At 33.5% G+C, this 24,154-nt stretch overlaps 1 protein-coding gene across 1 annotated transcript; it reads left to right on the top strand.

Annotated features, from left to right (window-relative positions):
* Nucleotides 1-647: 647 nt before the first annotated feature.
* Nucleotides 648-23,514, top strand: LOC123543002 (CUB and sushi domain-containing protein 3-like). Its single transcript, XM_053532055.1, has 8 exons — nucleotides 648-699; nucleotides 2,240-2,407; nucleotides 3,829-4,011; nucleotides 4,170-4,337; nucleotides 4,584-4,732; nucleotides 21,806-21,872; nucleotides 22,928-23,095; nucleotides 23,465-23,514. Exons 1-8 carry the CDS (start codon nucleotides 648-650, stop codon nucleotides 23,512-23,514), a joined length of 1,005 nt encoding a protein of 334 aa, XP_053388030.1.
* Nucleotides 23,515-24,154: the final 640 nt, after the last annotated feature.

Below are 24,154 nucleotides of genomic sequence, written 5' to 3'. Positions count from 1 at the left end.
TTCATATTTTAATAGCACTGTTAAAAGGACTTGGTTGTTTTTGGTTCAGATACTTTAAGTTGTCAGTATGCATGTTATACATATAAAATGAAAGCACTTGATAGATATCAATGCCTCAGTGTGTACCCGTAGTCGTCCTTCACCAGTCGCTATCTGGCCTATAATTGTATCAGTGAAACGTTAAACTCCCACTAACATGTAACAACAAGAACAGCCTTTTACAGTCTGTGACAGCGGTACTGAATTCGTCAATTGTTCCAAAATTATATCCGAGAGAGGTTTTCAATTATGAAAAATTAACAACTATTGTTTGTAAAGTAATAATATAAAAATATTTTGTTCATTTCGTTATAGACACCTTGCGGGATATGTTCGTATGGACAGGTTTGTGATATGCATTCAAAACAATGCAAATATAAAGGTAACCAAAACATATTTCTAGTCCTTGTAATTTGGTCACCAAGAATAATGCTTAAAGAAAATACATATTTCAAGCCCGGCAACATTTAGATAACGATATCTTCTTTAATGCCTCAAAAGTTTAATGAATGCGGAGGGCTATAGCTTTGACGTTGTCTTTCCGTCCGTCGGTCCGGAGCCATATCTAGGATGTAGTTCGGAATATGTTTCCATAAAACTCCAAAAGCATGTTCACCACTATAGGAAATGCACCCGTCAAGTTTCAGTCAGATTGCCCAAGTAACAACACAGTTATAACCCTTAGTAGATTTTAGTGTTACCTATATAGGGTACCATAAATTTCTGCTTCATAACTTGTGACATATTTGACCTAGAACTATGAAACTTAAATTGAATTTAGATCACCATAATCTGGCACAGCACTCACAACTTCGTCAGGGTCTCTTCAGTAACTTCAGAATTATTGCCTTCGAAATGTTTAACAGTCCACATATATCTGGCACACCAAATTGAAAAGTTGTTCATCGGATTTGTTTCTGAAAAAATTGAGGCGGCGAGTGAAAAAATAATGTAAGTATTTGTTTTTGTTTTTGAGAAAATCAGGTGCGAGCGAAGAGCGAAGAAATATATTTGTCTTGTTTTGGCTCTCGATTAACTGATAAAAACCTAAATAATGCATGTGTTTGTCAATGCTGTTAGAAAATATGTATATACAACTATGCAGAAGTCTGCACCAGAAGAAACGACAATTCCCACAACTCTCATTTGAATTCAAACAGAGTTATGCCACTCTTTAACTTATATTTTTTGTTAAAGTTTTATATGATGTGCCAATATCTCTGTTACTTACAAAACTATTGACTATTATGCCCCTTTCACTGGCAAAGCTCTAATTCAGTGTCAAGCACTGAGAAACGTCCAGCATGCTGTCTTACAGATCGACAGTTCCCTCTGTCAAACAAAGTTTCAATTAACGTCTGAAATGGTGGTTAACGTGCAATAACATTATTCTACTCGAGGACGTAAAAAACTAATGCTCTAAATTGGTCTGAACACAATTCATAGTGTACATTCCGTACCCCACCCACTTTCGTATAAAAATACTGATCATTTTGACAGGAAAAACAGAAAACAGAAATGCATCAATATGTATTTACCTTTACCAAAATAATGCAGATTTATGTTATCTAATAAATTAGTGTATATTTTCATCCAATTTTCAATGAAATAAGTCCGTTTTTTGGTAGCAAATTAATTTGGTAAACATTGGAAGAAAATGGCGTAACTGCGTAAGGGGAACACAACTGAACATAAGTGCCCCGATATATTGTAGACGAAATGTATTATTTGTGATTACATTACATTTTAGAACAATCTGGGACTGGAATTATAAGCATTTGTACACTGTTACGTCCGTAACAAGTAGCGCACCAAAAATATTTGCCTTGAATTTTTTCAATGGGGCGAGCGCAAGTCAAAATCAAAAACAAATTGTTTGTGTTTTTGAAAATATACGAGCGGCAAATCCGATGAACAACTTCTTAATTTGGTGTGACCTAACCAATTCTTAGAATTTCATTAAACTTCTTTCGTTGTTTTCCATGAACATTTATTATCAACATGTGAAGCTTTGTACCCTCACCTGGTCACCACCTCTACCCCTTCAAAAAATCATTCTGTTCTTAATATTTCAAAACTTCCATGAATACGAATTTGCTTGTTAATAATTGTAACATCGAAATTCTATCTAGTTTAGAAAGTTGTTTGAAAAGATATAGCATAACATGATGATGTGTTACACTTTCGCTGCATATTTCAGAATGCATACCTATATGCATTAACAATGGCACAGTATTGGGAAACTTGAACGAAGTAGGCAGTAAGATTCACTACAAATGTAACCATGGATATAGGGACAAGAACCGAATAGTAAGTGCTGTGTGCAAAGAGGACGGTACATGGAATGTGACGGCCAACTGTACAAGAGGTAGGTATATTGTAATTTCGGAATCAATGATTTAGCGATCCACGTTAGCAATTTACCACGTATGTATTTTTTTCCTTCTATATTCTATATAAATCCGCCATTTTGTTTTGAGGAGTCAATTTTTGAAATTAGCATGGATTTAACGGTGTACCTCTCTGCTCTGCAATAAAGACCGTTCGTATCATTTTACACTGACGCGGCAAACCTATGAGTCTACAGAAAAGTGTATAAAAATACCCTGTACTATTGTTCAGTATATTGCTATCCAATGTTTTTATTTTGAATAGATTTACAAAATAAGATAGCTTTAGAAATAATGGTGTTTTTGGAAAGAGGCATTCAGTGTTGTTGTTGTTGTTGTTATTTTAAACTTTAAAAGGAGTTCTGTAATATACATAATATATGTGATTGTAAAAAAGGAAAGACGATTTAGCGTCCTTCGTTTCTTCTCTCCTAGGTCTAAAACACTTACGTGGTATTTGTCCATTCAAAAAGGATTTTGAGATGTCTTAAAATTACAGACTTTTATTTTATGCTTTTTGCCGTAAAATACTGGAATATCTCGGTGAAATAGAATTGATATATTCACTATTTCAAGCGGTGAAAATAGCCTCCTTGCTTTTCACTTGTACGAAAATAAACGGAAGAATATGATTTATAAATTAATTAACCATTTCCGAAATATTTTTAAATAAGTGTACATATCTATATAAATGCATCAAGATAAATATTCCTTCGTATTTAATGTAAAAGAAATCTGAAAATATAGTGAATCTGCACATAAATATTGTAGCGTTATATAATTATGGTGTGATCACAAAATGTACGTGAAGTTCCGCGGATAAGATGTGTCCAATTTTGTTAAACGCATTAAAATACACGAACTGAAAATTTATTTGTGTTACATGTAAAATTGAAATATCTTTCACTAGTGAACACCTTTTCTTCTTAGCCACTATCCACTCGTGAAAATATTACATCTGGTGTTCACTCGGAGAAAGATATTTCAATCTTTCAATCTTTCAATAAAATAAAACAAATATCTTCTCTAGAGAAAAACAACTGGAAGATATATGTTTACACGTAAGAATACATATGCGCAAACTTTTACTGCCGTTACTAAGGAAACGGCCAAGTGTAAATTTATTTATATTTTAGATCTTGAAGTTAAGTGTTTTTCCCTTTAAGAGTGCGCATGCTCGAAATATGACTTCCTTTACTAGGGAACGGGCCGAGTGTTAATTCATCTATATAATAAAACTAGAAGATAAGTGTTTGTATGAACGGTATTAATTTAAATTGGAAGAAGTATGAACAAGTTTAGATTTCTTTAAATCTACAGTAACCTGAAACGTTCTAATTACTTGTACATTGATCGTATTGGTATTAAGGTGATATAAATGTTTGAATATATAATTCAGTTTGCAATGATCTACCCACTCTTCACAATCAAACTGTTTCACTGGACAAAATGAATGGGAACTTTTTTATGGAAACAGCTACCGTAGCATGTCACACGGGGTATCAGAAATGTGTTGGCACTATCAAACGTACTGTCTCAGATGACTGGGAAAATGCAGCTTGTGATCCACTTGGCTACTTATGTATATTGTGTGTTCATTATTTGTCTAATATATTACTTTTCAAATACCTCATATATTCCTTCAATTATATGTATAATAGTGTTCTGCTTAACAATAGGTCATGTAAATAAGTGACATCAAACTTCTTGTGAGCATTTTGTTGTTTTATTTATATTAAGACTGCGGAAATCCAGTTTCTCCAGCTAATGGGACCATAGTCTCTAATAGTGGTACCATCCTCCTGGATACAGCAACCGTTACATGTGATGACAGGTACCAGAGCAGTGTTGATGTTATCAGTTGTACAGCTTCTGGACAATGGGACACTGTTACCTGTGATCGAATATGTAAACCATTTCCAATATTTTCATTATTATTTTTAATACATGTTCCTCATATTGCAAGTATGCTGTTATATTAGGGAACTGAACTTTTCACTCAATCAAACAAAACTTTCTAAATATGTATAATTACATTCTTGTCGTTTGAGAAAATAGAGTTCCTTTCATTTGAATACGTATAATATCATATTGTTTATAATAGAGTTCTGCTTAACAATAACTCATGTAAATAAGTATTTTCTTTATATTAAGCCTGTGGAAATCCGGTATCTCCAGCTAATGGGACCATAGTTCCTATTGGTGATACAATGTTCCTGGATACAGCAAGCGTTACTTGTGATGACGGGTACCAGAGCAGTGTTGATGTTATCAATTGTACAGCTTCTGGGGAATGGAACACTGTAACCTGTGACCGAATATGTAAACCATTTGCACGCATAACAGTTTTTGTATCTATTTTTCTCTTCCTGTCCGCGAATTCGCATTTGCACCACGTGACCGTCCATTATATGTCCGTATTGAACGACACAACAACTCCATGTTAACTGAGCGATAACAGCCGTTGAGAAATAAAAGCATCTCCGCATGAATATTAACACCAGTAAACGCTTGATCCGCACGAGTATTAACATCAGTAAACGCTTGATGCGATATCTTTGTGTATGTTTGAAAGAGGGAAATCTGTAATTCCGGTTGATTCTCTATTTTTACTGAGAAACTACATAGAATAATAATGATATTTTAGCATTATCTTATACAATACGGGATATATTTGGTTTTGTACCAATTCAAACGGACCGATAGGCGAGTCCATTCTGATTTTCGAATGGTAATCAGTACAAATATATTCCGTATTTTACATAACGAAGTTGAGTAACCTAATAATAGTGTATTATGTAGAACTTGTCATTTCCTTCCATTTCTTCTCTCTTTGATACATTTTCCAAAAACATTGAGTGTTGCAGATAAATGTTCTTTTCATGGATTCCTTAAGAAAAATGAAGCAAAAGTCGAAAGCGTATATTATGAAATTATCGTCATCTGTTCTTAATAATCAGATGTTGCGTTGCCGGAGAAGGACGTTACGTTTTCTACATAATTGTGGAACTTGTGACAATAATATTTTTAAGATTCCTTAAAGAAACTTCAAACTGTAGCCTAATATTATTTGATACAATATTTTGATTGTCCATTGTCCTCTAATATTGTTGTAATCATTCCTTTGAGTGGCGGTAATAAACATTTTTACCGCCCATTCATCCGTCCATGAAAAAATAGTTATAACTACTTTCCATACAAACCAGTTAGAAATATCAGTTTATTTCTATGATAATTTTCCTTGAAGTTTAATGAATAATAAATGACCAAATACGAGATTCTAGTGTCTGCTATAGGAAATTTCAATGTGTTTACGTTTTAAATGTAAATTCTATTACGTAATTTTGAATATCTTATAGCATATTCCATCACGCTAGGTTTCGATAAAGTAAAATTGAAAATGCTTGATTATTTTCATAGCTTCAAACCGCTTATCATTGTAATATCTGTACCGATTCTCCGAAAACATCTGTTTTATAATTAAGTAGTCTGTTGAAAAAGAAAATAAGAACAGACGGTATCGCAGTTATGAAAAGTGGTGTCGTGTACCAGGATAAAGAAACGTTGATATGTTACATCGTCTACATGCTAATCTTTTCTGTTTTACATTTTACATTTATGTAGCTTGAATAAATGAACAGTGTAATCCAGCTTGTTTAATACAAATTGAAAACAGGTTGTTTCCTGTATGAACTCCCCCTTCATGGTTTATTGCAAAACAGGACGTTTATTCCTGTATATTGTATCTGCATTTTGGTAAGATATCTTAAAAAAGCATGCAAAAAATTATGCATTCAACTTTAAATCGGAGAGACCTATTGATTTAATGATATCCTTTTGTCTGTCAGGCAGTCTGTGTGTCTGTGTGTATGTCAAAATGTTTGTCCTCGCAAATCCTCCGACAGCTTTAGGGGGATTTACACCAATTTTCAAAATGTGACAATTGCCAAGACCTTTTTAAAATGTGCATATCGCTCACATGTTACGGGTTGGTGATATAGGTGGAGTTGTGGCCCTTGACGTCAAACTGTTGGACGTTTCTCCTGTACAATTTGGCGGATATACACAACACTTTACAGAATTGATCATTTCCAAATCTGTTGTGTGTATTATAGACTTGTTCCCGTTCAAGAGATAGATTTTCAGTGAAATTATATCTCTTAATTTCTCGTAGCTTGTCAAACCTACATCGGTGAGTGGGAAGTGATTTCAAGTCAGCGACCACTCGGCCACGGAGGCCCCCTTGATTTGTCGTACTTTTCTTTGTCCGCGCAACTGTTCCAACACTGGAATGAATTACACCAAAACTCATAAATGTGGTCATTGTCGAGCTTAGTTGCGGATACCGTGGGTATATTCCGGTTAATTTATTTTCAGCGGAGTTATTGTCCTTTATATGTCAATTTTTCTTAGGTAACTTCTCTTACACTTTTGAGGAGTTGTCAGTGCCAATACTAGTAATGCATATCATGGCACGTTCAGTAATTTTCAGCCGAGTTATGGCCCTGTATTTGTCTTATTATAAACTGTTTACACTACTAGCCATATACCATTGGGCTGAATTTTACCAAACCTCACGAGTGATTAGTTATATTATTGGAATGATATTGTTCAGGGATTTTCATTAGAGATATGGCCGCTCATTTCTGGCATTTTACAATGTATGCGTGTTAAGTGGTTGGAGACGCACAGGATAGTTAACATCCTCATGTATTGTCTTACAGCTTGTGGAGACCCACTGTCTATTGCTAATGGAAATGTCACATTGAATACTGGTACCTTGTACATGGACACTGCGTCTGTGACTTGTGACATAAGTTTCAAGGCGAGTATAACACTATAACATGTACAGCATCAGGCATCTGGGAAATGGCCACATGTGAGGGTATGTGGATTTTAAAATCTCTACACTGATAAACTGTACGAAAATAGGACCTGTTTTACAGCTGTAAAACGTCTCTAAAAGACTTGTATTTTGAAACTGCAGCAGTAAAAGACTTGTAAGTGGAGAATTACCAGAAATACAGTTGAAATTTACAGGTGTAAAATAATTGCAGGTCTCAAAAATACAGCTGTAAAAATTTTAGTTGACAGTTACAGCTGTAAAATGGTCATGTCTCAAAATTACAGCTGTAACTTTTTTAAGAGGGAAACATGAGGACTATCAGCTATCTTTAATGCATATTGGCGGGATATAAATGAAATTCACAGAGACACCACATCATCTAAAATATTGGAATTTTAGCTTTCAGGGAGTAAGTGCAAATGTTTAATCATCTAATACAGTTGTAAAAGGACATGTGTAAGCACATGCATTAATAGTTTACTCTTTATTTGAAACTGAAAAGTTTAAAGGAAAAAATACAGAATTGTCATGTTTTCATGACATAGAAAGTTTTATAAACAAGATATGATGCATAGTTTCAACTTTGTATCTTAGTACTACTCTTAAACTTTGCAATTGCTATACTAGAAACATATTTCATATTGTTCTTTACTTACTAGATCATTTATTTTGCCATTTATGTAGTAATTGCTACCCTTTCTAGAGAATTACAATTCATCCTAAAACTTTTTGTACTTCTGATTTCGTTCTTAAAATAAAGTACTCTTTTTCAACGCCTGTTATATTTCTACAGCTGTAATTTTTAGTCATATTTACAGCTGTAACTTTTTCATTTTTACAGCTGTATCTCATTTGCATAATTAGACCTGTTTTACAGTCGTTTTACAGCTGTAAATTGAAATCTACAGCTGTAAAGTCAATGTTGTTATATAAAATCTGATATAAAAATTGAGGTAATCATGACTGTAGTTTTGAACAAAAATACAGGCCTTTTACAGCTGAAACATTTCGTAAAGGAAGCTATCTTTCTATAAATGGAGGGTTTTGAGCATCACCGAAATCGCAATACATTATTTTGGTTTTTCATGTTACAAGTCAACAATTATACATAATCTGTTTAAAACACTCGACAGATGCATCTTAAATCACGTATTAATATGCTTTATTGATTCACTCAACGGCAGAGAGGACTTGGCGTAAGCCGGTACAGCCGGTACAGGAGACATAAAGTTGCACATTGCATTTACTTCTCACGAACAGACTCATTCAAGCCAAGTCTGCTGTTATATTTCTTAGTTGCGTTCTCTGCTTCCAAAGAATCTTTTAACATATTTTATTACATGCTTTCCAACGGACTGAAGACTCGGGAACTTAATTACCCCTCTGCGTTGTGTTTCTAAACCAGACATTTTAACACAAGTTCATCAGTCGACGCAAGATGAAATGGGAAAGATAAAATTATATAGCGTTGCAAGTAAATTGTTTCTATTGTGTATACAAAAAAGAGGGTCGCTAAAATGTTTTAACGATTGTTATATTTCACAAAGTGACGGTACGTACAATATTTTATCGTTTCTCAAAAACAATGTCTGGTCCAGAACGGATCATCGATTTGAAGTATAATCCGTTGTCTTACAGTATATCAATGTACATGTACATTTTTTTTTTGTAATTGGCATACACATTTCATGTTAGTTATCGTGAATACTGTAAAGTGAATAAAATTCGTGATGTTTTATATTCGTTAATATTTAAATAATGTCACTCGAAAAAATGTTCATGAATATATATCTGTATCATGTCCTTAAACACAGACATTCACGTTTCGCGAATTCTTAACACCGCGAATAAGATTTCTAACCGCAAAATCGCAAGTTAAAGTCTACGCGAAATCTATGCAATCTACAGTACATTTATAAACATGTTAACAGTCAGATTATAATTTCAGATTGCTACATTGATAACGTTCGAAATTATTCTGGTACGAAGAACATAACCGAAAATGGTTATGATTGCGACAGATGGGATGAACATGCTGGCGATGATCGGATAGTCAATTCGGTGTCAACATTGTCTGAAATGGAAAACTACTGCCGCAATCCATATGTCACTGGTCAGAAACTCTGGTGTTTCTCCCGCTATCTTAACAGAGGATGGGACTGGTGTGATATTCCGCCATGTAACTGAACAATATGTTTATATCACTATTCTGTAACACGATTATCAATTATAAATGTATTGGCGAAGATGGCACAAAAGCTAAATACATTCCGGAGATCCAAAATTACTGCCGTTATCCGACACACAAGGGCCTTAGGGGTCTTTGGTGTTACTCCAGCTATCCTAAGAGAGGATGAGGCTACTGTGATATTCCACAATGTTAACTGAACAATGTTAACTGAACAATATGCTTAAATACTATTCTGTATACACAATTATCATTACACTATCTTTCATTTCCATCAAATTAAAATACTAAATTTTGGAAGGCATTCAGACTTTAGAAAAGGTTTAAGTGAATTTAATTCAAAGAATATTGATTTGTTTATAATTTGAAAAAGGACTCTTCGGGACGATGTTCGTCCATAACCTTTTCAATATTCAGCACAAAATGAAGGAAATAATTTTGAAAAGAATGAATGTTGGGAACATTGTTACATTTTAAAAAACGTCGTCTTTAACATATATCTTTTATTATATATCTGTAAATATTTAGTGAAAATGTGTTTCACATGAAGACGAATTGACTGATATCAAAATCCGTAAATGAACCAGGTGGATATTCGACTCTGTATCATGCCTGTGGCCATAACACTTTCGTTAATATTCATGACTCGGTAAAGAAATAGTTCTTCGCGTGAGAGGAATTTGTTATTATATTTTGCTAAAGTTAAAAAGAAAATCGTAGACGGAGGTATAATTATCATAAAAGTGTATCATAACGGTAGCTTAATTTGAGATATATTTGAATTTTTCTAGGTCTTTTGCCCTTCATGATCAAGACCTTGCAAACCCGCTCGTGCAGAACACAAAATCCTTTATCAGTCTATTGTTATAACAAAAAACCTTTTTATAACGTAATTAAAATGTAATACATGTATTTAATTATGTTAAATGTTTGTTACATATTCACGGTATCTATCATGAGTTCAGATCGAAGAAAGGAAGGAAGAGAACAGTTACCTTAAGGTAATAGACTCCTAATGACACTCGGCATTTTCCGTGTGATTACGGCTTCTCCGTATGCAATTCGCCATTCTTCGGACGTAAATTAAGCGCTGTATAAACATGGCTTTCCTTTAAATCCGGATAAGCCTGAAGTGCATATGGGATGTATGTAATTTTCCAATTTTCATTAGGGGGCAGCTACCCTAAACATTAGTGGTTCAAACCATAGTTGAATTCTTTCGATTGATATTTGTTTAAGTTGATCCCGCATATTTATACATGTGCCACACAATCATTATATCTGAATATGTCTATCTGTGTCTAATTATCGTATGTTTGATACCTGTATTTTGTATTGTGTTGTGTCTGGCTTCGCATAGAGTAAACATTCTATCGAAAAGCCTTCTCCTTTATTCATATATTTAAAAGTGCCACTTTGTAAGCCATAGTTAAACAACAATTATTTATGCATTCATTTATCATTTATTCATTCAATCATGATCAGCCATTCTTTAGGTTAATTTATTTTAATCGCCATCAAAACATTTTATCATCTGCTAATATTTGGGTGACGGTTCTTAAGTTGTATTCCCCCTTGCCTTACCAGCTCATGCACACATTAGACAAAATTACAACAATGAACGACGCAACTCCTGTGTTGAGCTTACGCTTCCCACACCGTGGTTTTGGGAAGTACCAAAGCGACATCTTTTGGTCAGTGTAGGGGGAATGTCGTGGTGCGAACTAACTCACGTTAGGGGAGAATTTGTGTCCGGCGGCCGTTTAGCTTAGTTGATGGGATTGCGACATGCGTGCTTGGTCAGTCTGGCAACTCTTTGCAATATTATGTAATTCCGGAATTTGTTCGGGTGTATGTCACGGTACAAACTTGTCAGGGTAGGGGAGAACTTGTGTTAGGCAGTAGAGAGGTCGGATCACGTGCTCGAGTCTCTGACTGAATGCACAACATTCTCACCCTGTCATCATTTCTCTCTTTATACACTTCTTTGTAAATGTACATGAAGATGAATGCAAAAAAAAGTATATATATGCTTAATAATGTAATTATTCCATTAATGGTCCGCGAAACATAAATATACTAATGTAAAAGTAATACGTGTACAATTAAAGTAAGAATTAATTATAGTAAAACGTCATTGCAACGCTGCAAATTGTTGCCATACACTATGCGCGGCGTCATTTCAATTGAGTTTCAGTTTGTAAAAAATATAAGTGCAAAAATCATTTCACGTATGTACAAAAAAAATAATTATAGGTGTTTAACTATTGAAAAATAATTGAAATTCAACCATTTACTTTTTACACATAAGGTTAGCGGACCATTCTACTGTAAAAAGGTTTCAATATGCAGAATCGAAGACGGGTCTTATCCATTAATTGTCCATGTCCAAAGACCCGACAAGCCTCCCTATCAAAGCAAAAATAGCTTTTTGATGTTGCTGTGTTAGATAAGATTGATTGATTCGATGTTTTATAGATATTGTTCAAGGTTTCTATTCTATAACAAATGTATAGCTTACTGTTGCTAATTTGTATGCATGGTATATAAATATTAGATGTACATAAAGAGAAACAACAAGTAAGTAAATTATCTTAGCATATACATTCATATTACAAATCAATGAACATCTGTACCTATTTATTATTGTATATTTAAAAAATAATACTTCAGTCAGTGCTTGAAGATATGACTTTCTAATGTAAAAAATGTCTGAAAATGCGAAATAGTAAGGGAATTCACCAATACACTTTTTTCAATAATAAAATTGTAAGATTTATTCCCCTTGAACTAATCTTTTTAAGCTAGGTATGAAAGAAAGAAAAACAATTATGTAATAATTATTACTTTATTCCCTTAAGATACTCAGTATTTGTTTGTTAAGGAAAAGGGTGCATATGGAATTCTTGATTTTTCTTGCTTAGTTAATACTTTACTTCTCTTTACAGCTTTAAACATGATTTGTTAAGGGACTAGTCCCATTGAAAAAGGCTATAAACGTATCTGTATGTTGTACTTGTGGAAAAAATAAAATGATATACAAAAAAGCTATTGCTTATCTTTCTATCTATTCAGATGGGGTCTTTATAAGGATCAAATAGAATTCTACTTTACCTTACGCAGGAAGTGTAAAAATCCGGAAAAGACACACTGACTGACTCACATAAAATTAAAATAAAACTCTCGAAAAGCATTTAGCAGACGTGTTTGTACAGGTTGCAAGACTGTTAGAGTCTCAGGGAGTGTGTGTGGTATATTCAAAGTAATATAGGTAGTGACACCCATAATCTGGGGTTTGAACGTCTATATGCAGATTATCTGGGTGTAAGTTGTAAGACTTTAAACACTGGCATCAGGTAATAGGGGGTAAGATAGCCTCAGTGGGAAAGGCGCTTTTCTGCATGTTCATTTACATAATTATTTCTTCCTTTTCTGCATTTTTTCTTTGACCACCTACATCCACAATATCTTCTATAGTATCATTGCATTTGTGTGCATCGTTCATTCTTCGCATAAAAAAGTTCATTTACGACGATATTTTATATTTAACTGTGGTAATAACAAAAAAAATGTATCGTTTATAAAATATTGAAAGGAGTTCAAACCTATGTAATATATCGTTACTAGATTTGCAATTAAACATGCTATCGTTTTAAGAGGAAAAATTTTGCGCGCGCTCCAAATGTCGCGCATTATTTCAGCTGCAGTGCTCAATCACTTATTTCTAAACAAATCTAAATCCTATAATTACACGTTACTATAAAGTTCTAGAGCAATATTTCAAAATGCGCGATGATATTTTTGAGATTTTTTTAATGTTTTATCACATTACATACAACATGTTCCACACCAAACAGTGTATAATTACGTTAAAATGCCCAGCCCATGTATAGATGAAGTACGATTTCTTCAGTATACTAATGAATAAGCAATGAAAACCAGATCGATAACTATGAAATAAGTTCTGCTGACGCAATATTATATTTGGAGCAAGGAAACGAAAAGGTAAGATAATAATACTAATAAAAAACATGTTGAAATTCTGTGAAAACTATATACGTAGAGAATACCATTTTCAGTATAACTCGAAATATTTCCTCAAAACAGATTTGTTTACATCTAGACGGTTAAAAGATAATGTCATTTAATTTAAGGCACACACAGGAAGGGACCGGCAACGTCTACCATTCATTATCTTCCTCCCCTCTAGACTTTTTTCATTGGTACTTTGTTCGGCAGGACCAACTCGGTTTTTAGTTTAAGTAATATCTGGTTTCCCGAGATATGTTTATTTTATGCAAACTAGCTAAAATATCTAATGTAGCTTCAAAGAAACAAAATACTATTCTAGAAAACACTGTGAGACTTTAAGACCAGATTAAAGACGTTAATTAATACCATGAAAATATTGTTAATAAAAGGCAAAGTCTCAGCTCCATTTTGATACCATTTTTATTGTTTTATCACCAAAAACTGACAAAGATATGATGGATTATCGTCTATATAATTTTCGTTTCTATGGAAACAGTAAAATCATAATTTATATACAATTGTAGTTCAAAATATTTTTTGTCATGGAAACATTTTTTTAAATTTTATTTTGAAAGGAGTTCGTCCTGCCAAACAAGATGGTGCCTATGGGAAAAGTCTAGGGGGATGGGGTTGGTATGGTAGACGTTGTTGGCCTCCACATAATACGTCTTATTCTTATAGAACAGAACAGAACAGAAAATAGCAAAAATTGTATTAGAGTACATAGTACAATCTCAATACAAAATTCTCATGCAGTTACAATGTACATTACATATACGTCATGTGTGCGACAATATGAGTAATATTAGCATAAGCAGTTTACATAGAGGACGATCAGATTTCTTAGACATTTATGATCATGATGATAGCATGTCTAATTCCCAAACTTTCTTTGATATATTTTGCAAATTTGTGTATCAATAACGATTTGTTAGTAGTTTGCAATAGGTCAATAAATTTGTACAAACAGTATATTTGAATATGTGTCTTAGGTAAATTGCTATAACAAGGAAAAATACAATTTAAGATTAACTTTAGTTTTAAGGGGGGTTCAACATAGGCAATGTCTTTCATCACGTGGCAGTCTATTTACTGAAACAACAAGTTTGTATTCTGAGAAAACGAGTGCATAGCCTTATAAATTATTTATATTCTTTGTTTTCAGAATTTTCCATCACAAATACTGATAAATAGGTGTGTACATTAATTCTAATGTCTGGATTATCTTGGACTTTTCTAGAATTTTCTTTTTATTCATGGCGATACAAGAAATGTAAATGATAAAATGTCTTACATATCTATTAATCATTATCTCAGATATGTGTCAAAGATATTGATACTTTTAAAAGTATAATTAGTATAGAGGAGTGAGCGTATTAAAATCCATTGGTTTTCATAGTCTCCCTTTGTGGGTTTGATGCAAAAAGTTATTGGGCATCTTTGGAAGTACTTTACAGCCATGCATAAAAGCAACACATTGCCAATATGGACGTTTTAATGTGTTGAACAAGCTTCATATGGAAAGGGACAATGTATGATTTCCATACCTGTTATCTAGCAAACCAATACTTCGCAACAAAATACTGAATGTTGCACGTTATTTTCAACCTCCGAACAGTTATTCCAATAATATTCATGTACTTAATTTGGGTTGATCTCTTTCAATGAGCGCTCGTCATAAAAGTAACATGTACTTCTATTCTTTGAACAGTTAGTCAAATAATGTTCATGTACATAACTGGAGATTGGTCTCTTCCCATGAGCACTCCTGATAAGAGTAATGTGTACTTGTATCCTTTGAACAGTCAGTCGTATAATATCCATGTACATGATTGGGGATTGATATCTTTCCATGGCCCTTCTTGATAAGTAACACGAACTTGTAACCTTTGAACAGTCAGTCAAATAATATTCATGTACATAATTATGGATTGATTACTTTCCAGGACCGTTCTTGATAAAAGTAGCTTGTACTTGTATTCTTTGAACAGTCTTTATCCTTTAATTAATACATACTAAACATTCGTTACATGCATTGTTCGCTTTTAACAATTGTCAGCGTTAGTCAGTTTAAGTTAAAAATAGATCATTCATTGTTATGAGTAACGTGATTGATTTCATAGATGAATAGAGATATGAATTAAAATACATCTGAATATTTTTCTGTAATAAAATACCTTTTTATCTTTAGTCAAAACTGTTGTAATATTGAACGACAGCTAAAATTGAAAAACTGTCAATAGATAAAATTACTGACTGCTTCAAAACCGAAAGTTGTCCTTTTTGTTACTGTAAACTTATAAATCAACATTGGTTAAATTGCTTTTGAAATAACTTACATACTATATTTAAGAAATAATTTATAGCAAAGAGTGTTTCAATACTATTTATGCACGATGGGCGGTTGCACCCTCGTGAAATTATTTGTACTACGTATTACCGCCCAAGTGTATAAAATGTGTTAAAACACGGTTTTGCTATAGATTATTTCGATTCTAATATGCCCTTAATCTAAAACAATAAATAAAATATAAATATAGAAGTGCTCTTTCTTTGTCGCAACAAAAACTTTAACGTCACCGCACGTTAACGTGACGTCATCTATCGTAAGAATGTTTTAATAGAGACAAGCATATTAGAATTAATGTTGTATGCATGCGTTGTATGCTAGGTTATGAAACCTACTTTAGATAAACATTCAGACTAGCATTACATTGTGCTTAACGTTTATACTGTGAACAAAATGTATTTTAAGGCTTAAGTAAAATATTAACGAGCATTATAAATGATACAGAAACTGACTTGCGTATTCCGGTACATTTTACATGATCTTAATCCCAAAAGTGCTTAGGAAAACGTGAAATGAGACACTGAAATATGTAATATATGATTAGCCGTGCGTGCGCCTGTGTTTAGCGTTTATCTAAACATATTTTTTCAGTCATATAAAAGACTGTGTCTACTTTAAGCAATCTCCAGCAGTCACATTATACTTACACCGGGCTGACCAGTCCTAAAATTGTCCTCTTAATACTGAGCACAAAGCCAGGATGCTACTAATAGTACCAATTTTCACGTATTTGGTATTACGCGGCCACGGAGTGAATCAACGACCTCTCTCATGGGATGCTGGCGCTCTACAATTAGGCTACCTACGCGGTCGAATCATAAAACATTAATAACATTGTTATGAATTTATAATGATAAAAAACATATATCTTTTGAAGTGAATTGATATCTATGGTTGGCTATCCAGGGAATTTCAAAGCTTTACAATAGAGTACAATACAATAATTTAATTAACACGGTGTGTATGCATATCGGATCCCTCTTTGTGGTAAATGAGAAAAGTGATCCCTCTCTGTTCGTGCACAGGACATTCTTTGTAGTAAACAATGAGCCGCTTTGTCTGGGAGCTCGGAAAATCGAAATTTTCGTCCTGAACACAGGTTTGTGCATAAAAACATATGAACCATGGAAAGACGTAGCTATATACCCTTGCTTTTTATCGTTACATTTTTTTTTATCAGTTGTCACAAGTCTAAACGAAGATGGAATGTAGACGGAGGGTACTGGCTGGGATGAACATTAGGCCATGTTTATGAAACTTAATACGACTTACCTTGAATATAGCAAGTATCTAATACCTTAGATGAGAAGTCGTTTATCCAATCTTATTTGTAAATACACCTTTTTTCATCATATTTTAAGTTACAATGAGAAGACGTCGATGCTGATAGAAAACTGTGTCTGAGAGGGTTCGAGTGCCGGGTGCAGAGAGTCAAGAGGGATCCTGTGAGGCAAAATTGCACCGACTGAGAGGGATCCCGTGCATTAACGAAATCGAACGTAGGGCGTTTTTAAGGAAACATGCTAAAAATAACCACGTAAAGTATATTTACAAGTAAGATTGGATCAACGGCTTCACATCTAAGGTACTAGATACTTGCTTCATTCAAAGGAAGTCGTATTTACGTTTCATATATGTTGCCTGATGTTCATCTGAGCCAGTACTTTCCGTCTACATTCCATCTTCGTTTGGACGTGTGTCAACTGATAAAACAAATGTTTCGATTAGAAAGCAATGGTAGATAGCTATGTCTTCCCGTGGTTCATATGTTTTATGCGACAACTTGTGTTCATGTCAAAAAAAAAATGATTTTCAGAGCTCCCTGCCAAGGCGGCGACGTTGGATTTCATTGTTTACCACAAAGAAGGTCCTGTGCGCGAACAGAGAGGGATCCGTTTTCTCATTTTCCACAGAGAGCGACCCGATATGCATACACACCGTGATTTAAGTCTAAGTTAAAATGGCATAATATATTTACATTCAAATTCATGAAACAAAACATGAAAACATTTCTGAAAGAAATATGAGAGTCTATAAATTCTTAGACACAGTAACAATTAAACCATAAAATGACAAGACATTATGATTTATATCGTTAACGCAATTATAGGAAAGCAACCTGAACAAGTAAAATTCCCATTCATTTTATGTTCAAAAGTTGAAATCCATGCATTCATATCCCCACGAAATTGCCATTTTGATCAAAACCACGAAATTTCATGCCCACGAAATTAAATGACTTTACAGTATAGGAAAGCAACCTGCGTCAGTAGACAAAACATGGATTAAAGAACTTATAAATAAGAACTTCAAAACATTCAAATAAAACATGAAAACTGTTACATAAAATAAGGTTACGAACAAAAGCAATCTAGATAAAGATACAGTACATTGAATTATGAGAGATGGTACGAAGTGAATTCAAACACATGGTAACGTGCGTGGAAGTCAGAGAGCTTACCACTACGCCACCGTGTCATCAGTTCGGCAAATGTAATACGCATATATATTTTTTACAAATCGGACATATTTAAACCAGGCTGAGCAAGTCCATGTAGTACAAATTTCTTACAGATTATACATTTAACGTAATTTGTTTCACTTAATGTAAATCAACTTTTTCTATTTTCTGCAGATTTCCTTTGCGATGCATTGCTCTGACCGTGCTTGCTGTGCCATGTACTAGAGCTTTCACAAATCTGATTCTTGCCTTCACCTGGACTTCCTTGACAAAACAGGACCATAATCCAGGAAAATTAAGAATAGTTAACACAAAAACCCTTATGCACAACTAGGTATCAATATTGATCATTGCTGAAAGTTTGAATAAATTATATGAAATAATGAATGAGGAATTTAGGTCATAAACATTTCCCTATATATCATATAGCTAGAAGAGAACACAAGTTCCCCAACTCATATTTTATGAAGGGTGACAGTCATTTTGTTACGGTCGAAGGATACCGAAAACGCACTCGGAAGGTACGTAATCTCACGGAAATTGCCGATGTTAGTACGGGTATATTACCTTAACCATGCTAACAGTAAGAGGTAGGCTTGATTGTGTAACATTCCTACATCCGCAGACTAACCCAATGTTTAAAACTCGCACAAACAAACTGTTTGCTGCTATTCACCTATTTCATAAATTTTACCGAAAACAGGGGAGAGACAACAATTGAATATAAATTTGTTAGAAATATTAGAAACCATCATATGTACCAATTGGTATTGTTATAATGTTCTTCTACTAGCAACTTTAATATTATTAATTCCTCTTTTTACAACGGTTTAAACTAAGCAATATTTTTCATGAAAACAATCTGTAGAAAAAGAATATATTTAATAAATAATGCTTCTCTAGTGTATTGAACTAACCAATTTATACGCTGGTTGTCTATATTTAGTCGGCTGCGCGGAGAAAAAATGAATATTTTATAGAAATACATGGAAGTCGTATTCAAGACAAAATATTATTTACTGGCACAATGTTTTTCAGAACAAAACTTTATACAAATTGTAATCGATTATTAAAATTTTCATAACCATGTTATTTTACAAGTGACATGCGCAACAAAAGAAAGTACCATTTCGTCGTTAAGCATACTATATTACAGTAACAGATATCTAAAATATTGACTGTTTATTCAGCTGTGCTAGGCACTGCATAAACGGTAATATGAAGGATTTTGTATTTTTAATTGTTTTTATAACTTTTCAAAAAAGTTATGTTGCCTTTAATACTCAAGAAGGAGCCGTCAATATTTCATTTAACGTCACACGTATGTCAACATGTCGGACGGAAAAAGATATGTTTCGACGAATTTTAGGAGTGGGAACATTACCCAACTGTGTGAGAGAGTGTGGCTTACGATCCTATTGTGAAGCCTTGTGCTATAGGAGAAAGTTGCAAGGTTGTGATTTATTTACGACAAGAGACGGAGGAATCCTTAGTAATGGAGACTGCATCTTTATCGCAAAATCTGAGATAAAAGTGGAAAAGGTAGTATCGTTCGCCATTTTCTTGGTGTAAGTCATTTCTTAGTGTAAGTCATTATCTTACGCCATTTTCTTCGAGTACGTAATTATCTTTCGTCATTATCTAAGTATACGTCATTATCTTAATGTACGTCATTATCTCAGTGTGCGCAATATTCTTAGTGTACGTCATTATCTTTTATGTCATTACCTTTTCATACGTCATTATCTAAGTTTACGTCATTATCTTAGTATTTGCCATTACCTTAGTTTACGCCATTACCTTAGCATTCATGATCTTGGTATACGACATTTTTTTAGGATACGTCATTATCTTTCTATACGTCTTTGTCTTAATATGAATCATTATATTAGTATATGTCATTTTCCTAGCATATGCTATTATTTTGGCATACACAATTATCTTAGTATACGCCATTATGTTAGTATATATCATTATCCTAGAATATGCCATTATGTAAGTATTTGTCATTATCTCAGTATACGTCATTATCTTCGTGTACGCCATTATGTTAGTATATATCATTATCCTAGAATATGCCATTATGTAAGTATATGTCATTATCTCAGTATACGTCATTATCTTCGTGTACGCCATTATGTTAGTATATATCATTATCCTAGAATATGCCATTATGTTAGTATATGTCATTATCTCAGTATACGTCATTATCTTCGTGTACGCCATTATGTTAGTATATATCATTATCCTAGAATATGCCATTATGTTAGTATATGTCATTATCTCAGTATACGTCATTATCTTCGTGTACGCCATTATGTTAGTATATATCATTATCCTAGAATATGCCATTATGTTAGTATATGTCATTATCTCTGTATACGTCATTATCTTCGTGTACGCCATTATGTTAGTATATATCATTATCCTAGAATATGCCATTATGTTAGTATATGTCATTATCTCAGTATACGTCATCTTAATAAATATACGCCGTAATCTTAGTATGCGTCATTATCTGAGTGTACGTCACAATCTTAGTATACCCTAAATATTGAAATCGTTCAATGAAATTTATAAAATGCTCGGAAAGGCACTCATGAAAGGTCATCTAATTTATTTAGTAAATGTCATTATGTTTGTACACATTACCTTAGTATATGTCATTATCTTAGAATGCATATTATTACTGCATGCGTTAAAGAAGTGTTTTATCTTCAAATATATCTTCTCAAATTTATAACTGAAATTATGATCTACAACGGATAGGAAATAAACTAATAAGAATATGAGCAATCACAATTTCATGTTTCAGAAATAAAAAAGTTATCACCGTTGATATTATTAAGGAGGTAGTGTACCTTATTACCAGGCTAAATTCTAAATTATTTGAACCGTAGCAATTAATTGTATCTTTTTTCATATTTCGTGTAATGCTATGTTTGAGCTGCTACAATCTCAAGTTCGTTTATCAAAAGTCGGACTGACTAAGGCAGTTATTACATTGTGTCAAAGAGAAATGGTTTCCGACCATATTGTATAAAGCCTTGAGCTACAGGGACAAATGCCAATGTATGAATGGTTTTCTACGACAGACGAAGAAAACAATAGCAAAAGAGCATGCATCTATATCCCGGGTTCTGACATTAAGTTCAAAAATGTGGTATTTAATTTATATTGTCGTTGTTTCTATTTGGCATTCAGTAAATAGTTTCTATAGTAATCCAAGCCGATAACAATGCCTGAAGTAGAACCCAGGGTCGTCCTTTTCTATTCGAAGCTGAAAAGTCGCTATATGACCTATAATTGTATCAGTGTGACGTAAAACTTCTACACGCATATGACGACAAGAAAAACCTTTTACCGTCTGCGAATGCTGTACTGAATTCGTAAATGGTTCCAAAATTATATCCGAGAAAAGGTTTTCAATAATGAAAAACACTTTTCCTGTTTGTAAACTAATAACACATATAAATGTGTTTTGTTCATTTCGTTATAGAGACCTTGCGAGATATGTTTGCATGGTCAGCTGTGTGATATGCATTCAAAACAATGCAAGTATAAAGGTAAGTAAAACATATTAATTAATTTTCTAGTCCTTGTAACTTGGTCACCAAGGATAATAAATAAATATTTCGAGCCCGGCAACATTTAGAAAACGATATCTTCTTTCATGCATGAAATGTTTGATGTATTTTACATTACGATATACGAAATTATTCTCATGTTGTTAAAAGGATGACGATTATTATCCCCCGCCGAAGGCGGAGGGTATATAGTTTTGGCGTTGTCCGTTTGTCCGTCCGTCCTTCCGAATATCCGTCCGGAGCTCCATCTACGATGTGGTTTAGAATATTTCAATAAAACTCCATATACATATTAACCACTATAGGGAAAGTTTCAGTCAGATTGCCCGAGTAACACGAGAGTTATGGCCCTTAGTAGTTTCTAGTGTTAACTATATAGGGTACTGTAAATATGGCAATTTCTGCTTCATAACTTGTCTCATATATGACCTAGAACTATGAAACGTAAACTGAATTTAGATCATCATAATTTGGTAGTGCACCCACAGTTAATGTCCTTGAATTTTTAAAAATTCACATATTTGTACATAACAAACTAACCAACTGTTAGAATTTCATTAAATTTTTTTTCATTGATTTCTTGATTTCCATGAATATTTATTATCAGCATGTGAGGTTTTATACCATCACCCAGTCAGCGCCAAATCCCCCCCCTCCCCCCCCCCCCCCCCCACCCTCTACAAATCATTTTGTTTTTATTTTTTCAACTTTCAATGAATATTTAATCTCAACATGTTAAGTTGTAGAGCCCCCACACAAACACACCCATCACCACTCACATTCCAGATTTCTTACTTGTCTGTTCTCTCTTAAAGACATCTTTTCTTTTAAGTTCAAATGTACCTGTTAATATTTTTAACTTTTTGCCAGACATATTTCTTTACCATTGCTCACACAAACCCATTCGGCGGGGAATATCTATTAATCGAATTTGCTTGTTAATAATTGTAACATCAAAATACTATTCAGTTTAAAGTGTTTGAAAAGATATAGCATAATATGATTATGTGTTACACTTTTGCTTCATATTTCAGAATGCATACCTACACGCATTAACAATGGCACAGTACTGGGAAACTTGAACGAAGTAGGCAGTAAGATTCGCTACAAATGTAACCATGGATATAGGGACAAGAACAGAATAAAGAGTGCTGTGTGCAAAGAGGACGGTACTTGGAATGTGACGGCCAACTGTACAAGAGGTAGGTATTTTCAAACTGGATGATTTAGGGATCCAGTCTTACCGCCCGCTGTTTTCCTTGTCCTCTTCTCTGATAGGTCTAAAACACTTACATGGTATATTGTTTCTTTCAGAAACAGAATGTAGATATGTCCTAAAATTGCAGACTTTTATTTTATGCTTTTTGTCGTAAACTACTGGAATATCTCGGTGCAATAAAGTTAACATTTTCACTATCTTAAAGCGGTGAAAATATCTTTTTTTATTTTTCACTGGTACACTATACTTGAATGCAAAAGAATATGAATTATAAATTATCTCCTATTATAAATTGTTTCCTAAACGTTATCAAATAAATATATAGATTTATGTAAATACGCTATAAACATAGGCATAGACTCCATCGTATTCAAAGGGAAAAAATCTAGTAGATCTGTTTGACAATTCATCTATTTAATGAAACTTGAAGATAAATGTTTACACGTAAAAGTGCGCATGCGTGAAAAATAACTGCCTTTACTAAAGAACGGGCGGAGTGTTTATTCTTTTATATTATAAATCTGGAAGATACATGTTTACACGTAAAACTACTAGAATTAGATAATGGTCTATTGTGAACAAGTGTAGATTTGTTTATATCCAAATCAAGGTAAAACGGTCTGATTACATGTACACTGACCAGATTGGTATAAGGATTTCATAAATGTTTGAATAGATAATTCAGTTTGCAATGAACTATCTACTGTTCACAATGGAAATGTTGCACTGATCGAAACGAACGAGAACTTTTTTATGGACACGGCTACTGTAACATGTGACGCCATATAAATATTGTAGCGTCATGTTAGTATGATAACATGACGAAATGGACGTGGCTTTCAGCAGATTCAAAGTCTTTAATTTGTTTAAATCATTAAAATACATGAAATGAAAAGAAAATTTAGTTGCGTTACCTGCTAGATCGAATTATTTTTCACTCGTGATGACCATGTTTTACATTATCACGAACGGCTTTGTCCTTCGTGAAAATATTGCATATGGTTATCACTCAGAGAAACATATTTCAATCTTACACTAAAAC

This window comes from Mercenaria mercenaria, chromosome 19 (genome assembly GCF_021730395.1).
Source record: "Mercenaria mercenaria strain notata chromosome 19, MADL_Memer_1, whole genome shotgun sequence".
NCBI classification, from domain to species: Eukaryota; Metazoa; Mollusca; class Bivalvia; order Venerida; family Veneridae; genus Mercenaria; species Mercenaria mercenaria.
This window is presented reverse-complemented; position numbering and strand designations above follow the sequence as displayed.

Excerpts from the sequence above, each read along its gene's own strand:
- LOC123543002 (XM_053532055.1), top strand. The coding sequence starts at position 648 with ATGTTCACCACTATAGGAAATGCACCCGTCAAGTTTCAGTCAGATTGC. Across the intron at positions 2,408-3,828 it reads GACGGCCAACTGTACAAGAG|TTTGCAATGATCTACCCACT; the intron begins GTAGGTATATTG and ends TATATAATTCAG. Across the intron at positions 4,338-4,583 it reads TGTTACCTGTGATCGAATAT|CCTGTGGAAATCCGGTATCT; the intron begins GTAAACCATTTC and ends CTTTATATTAAG.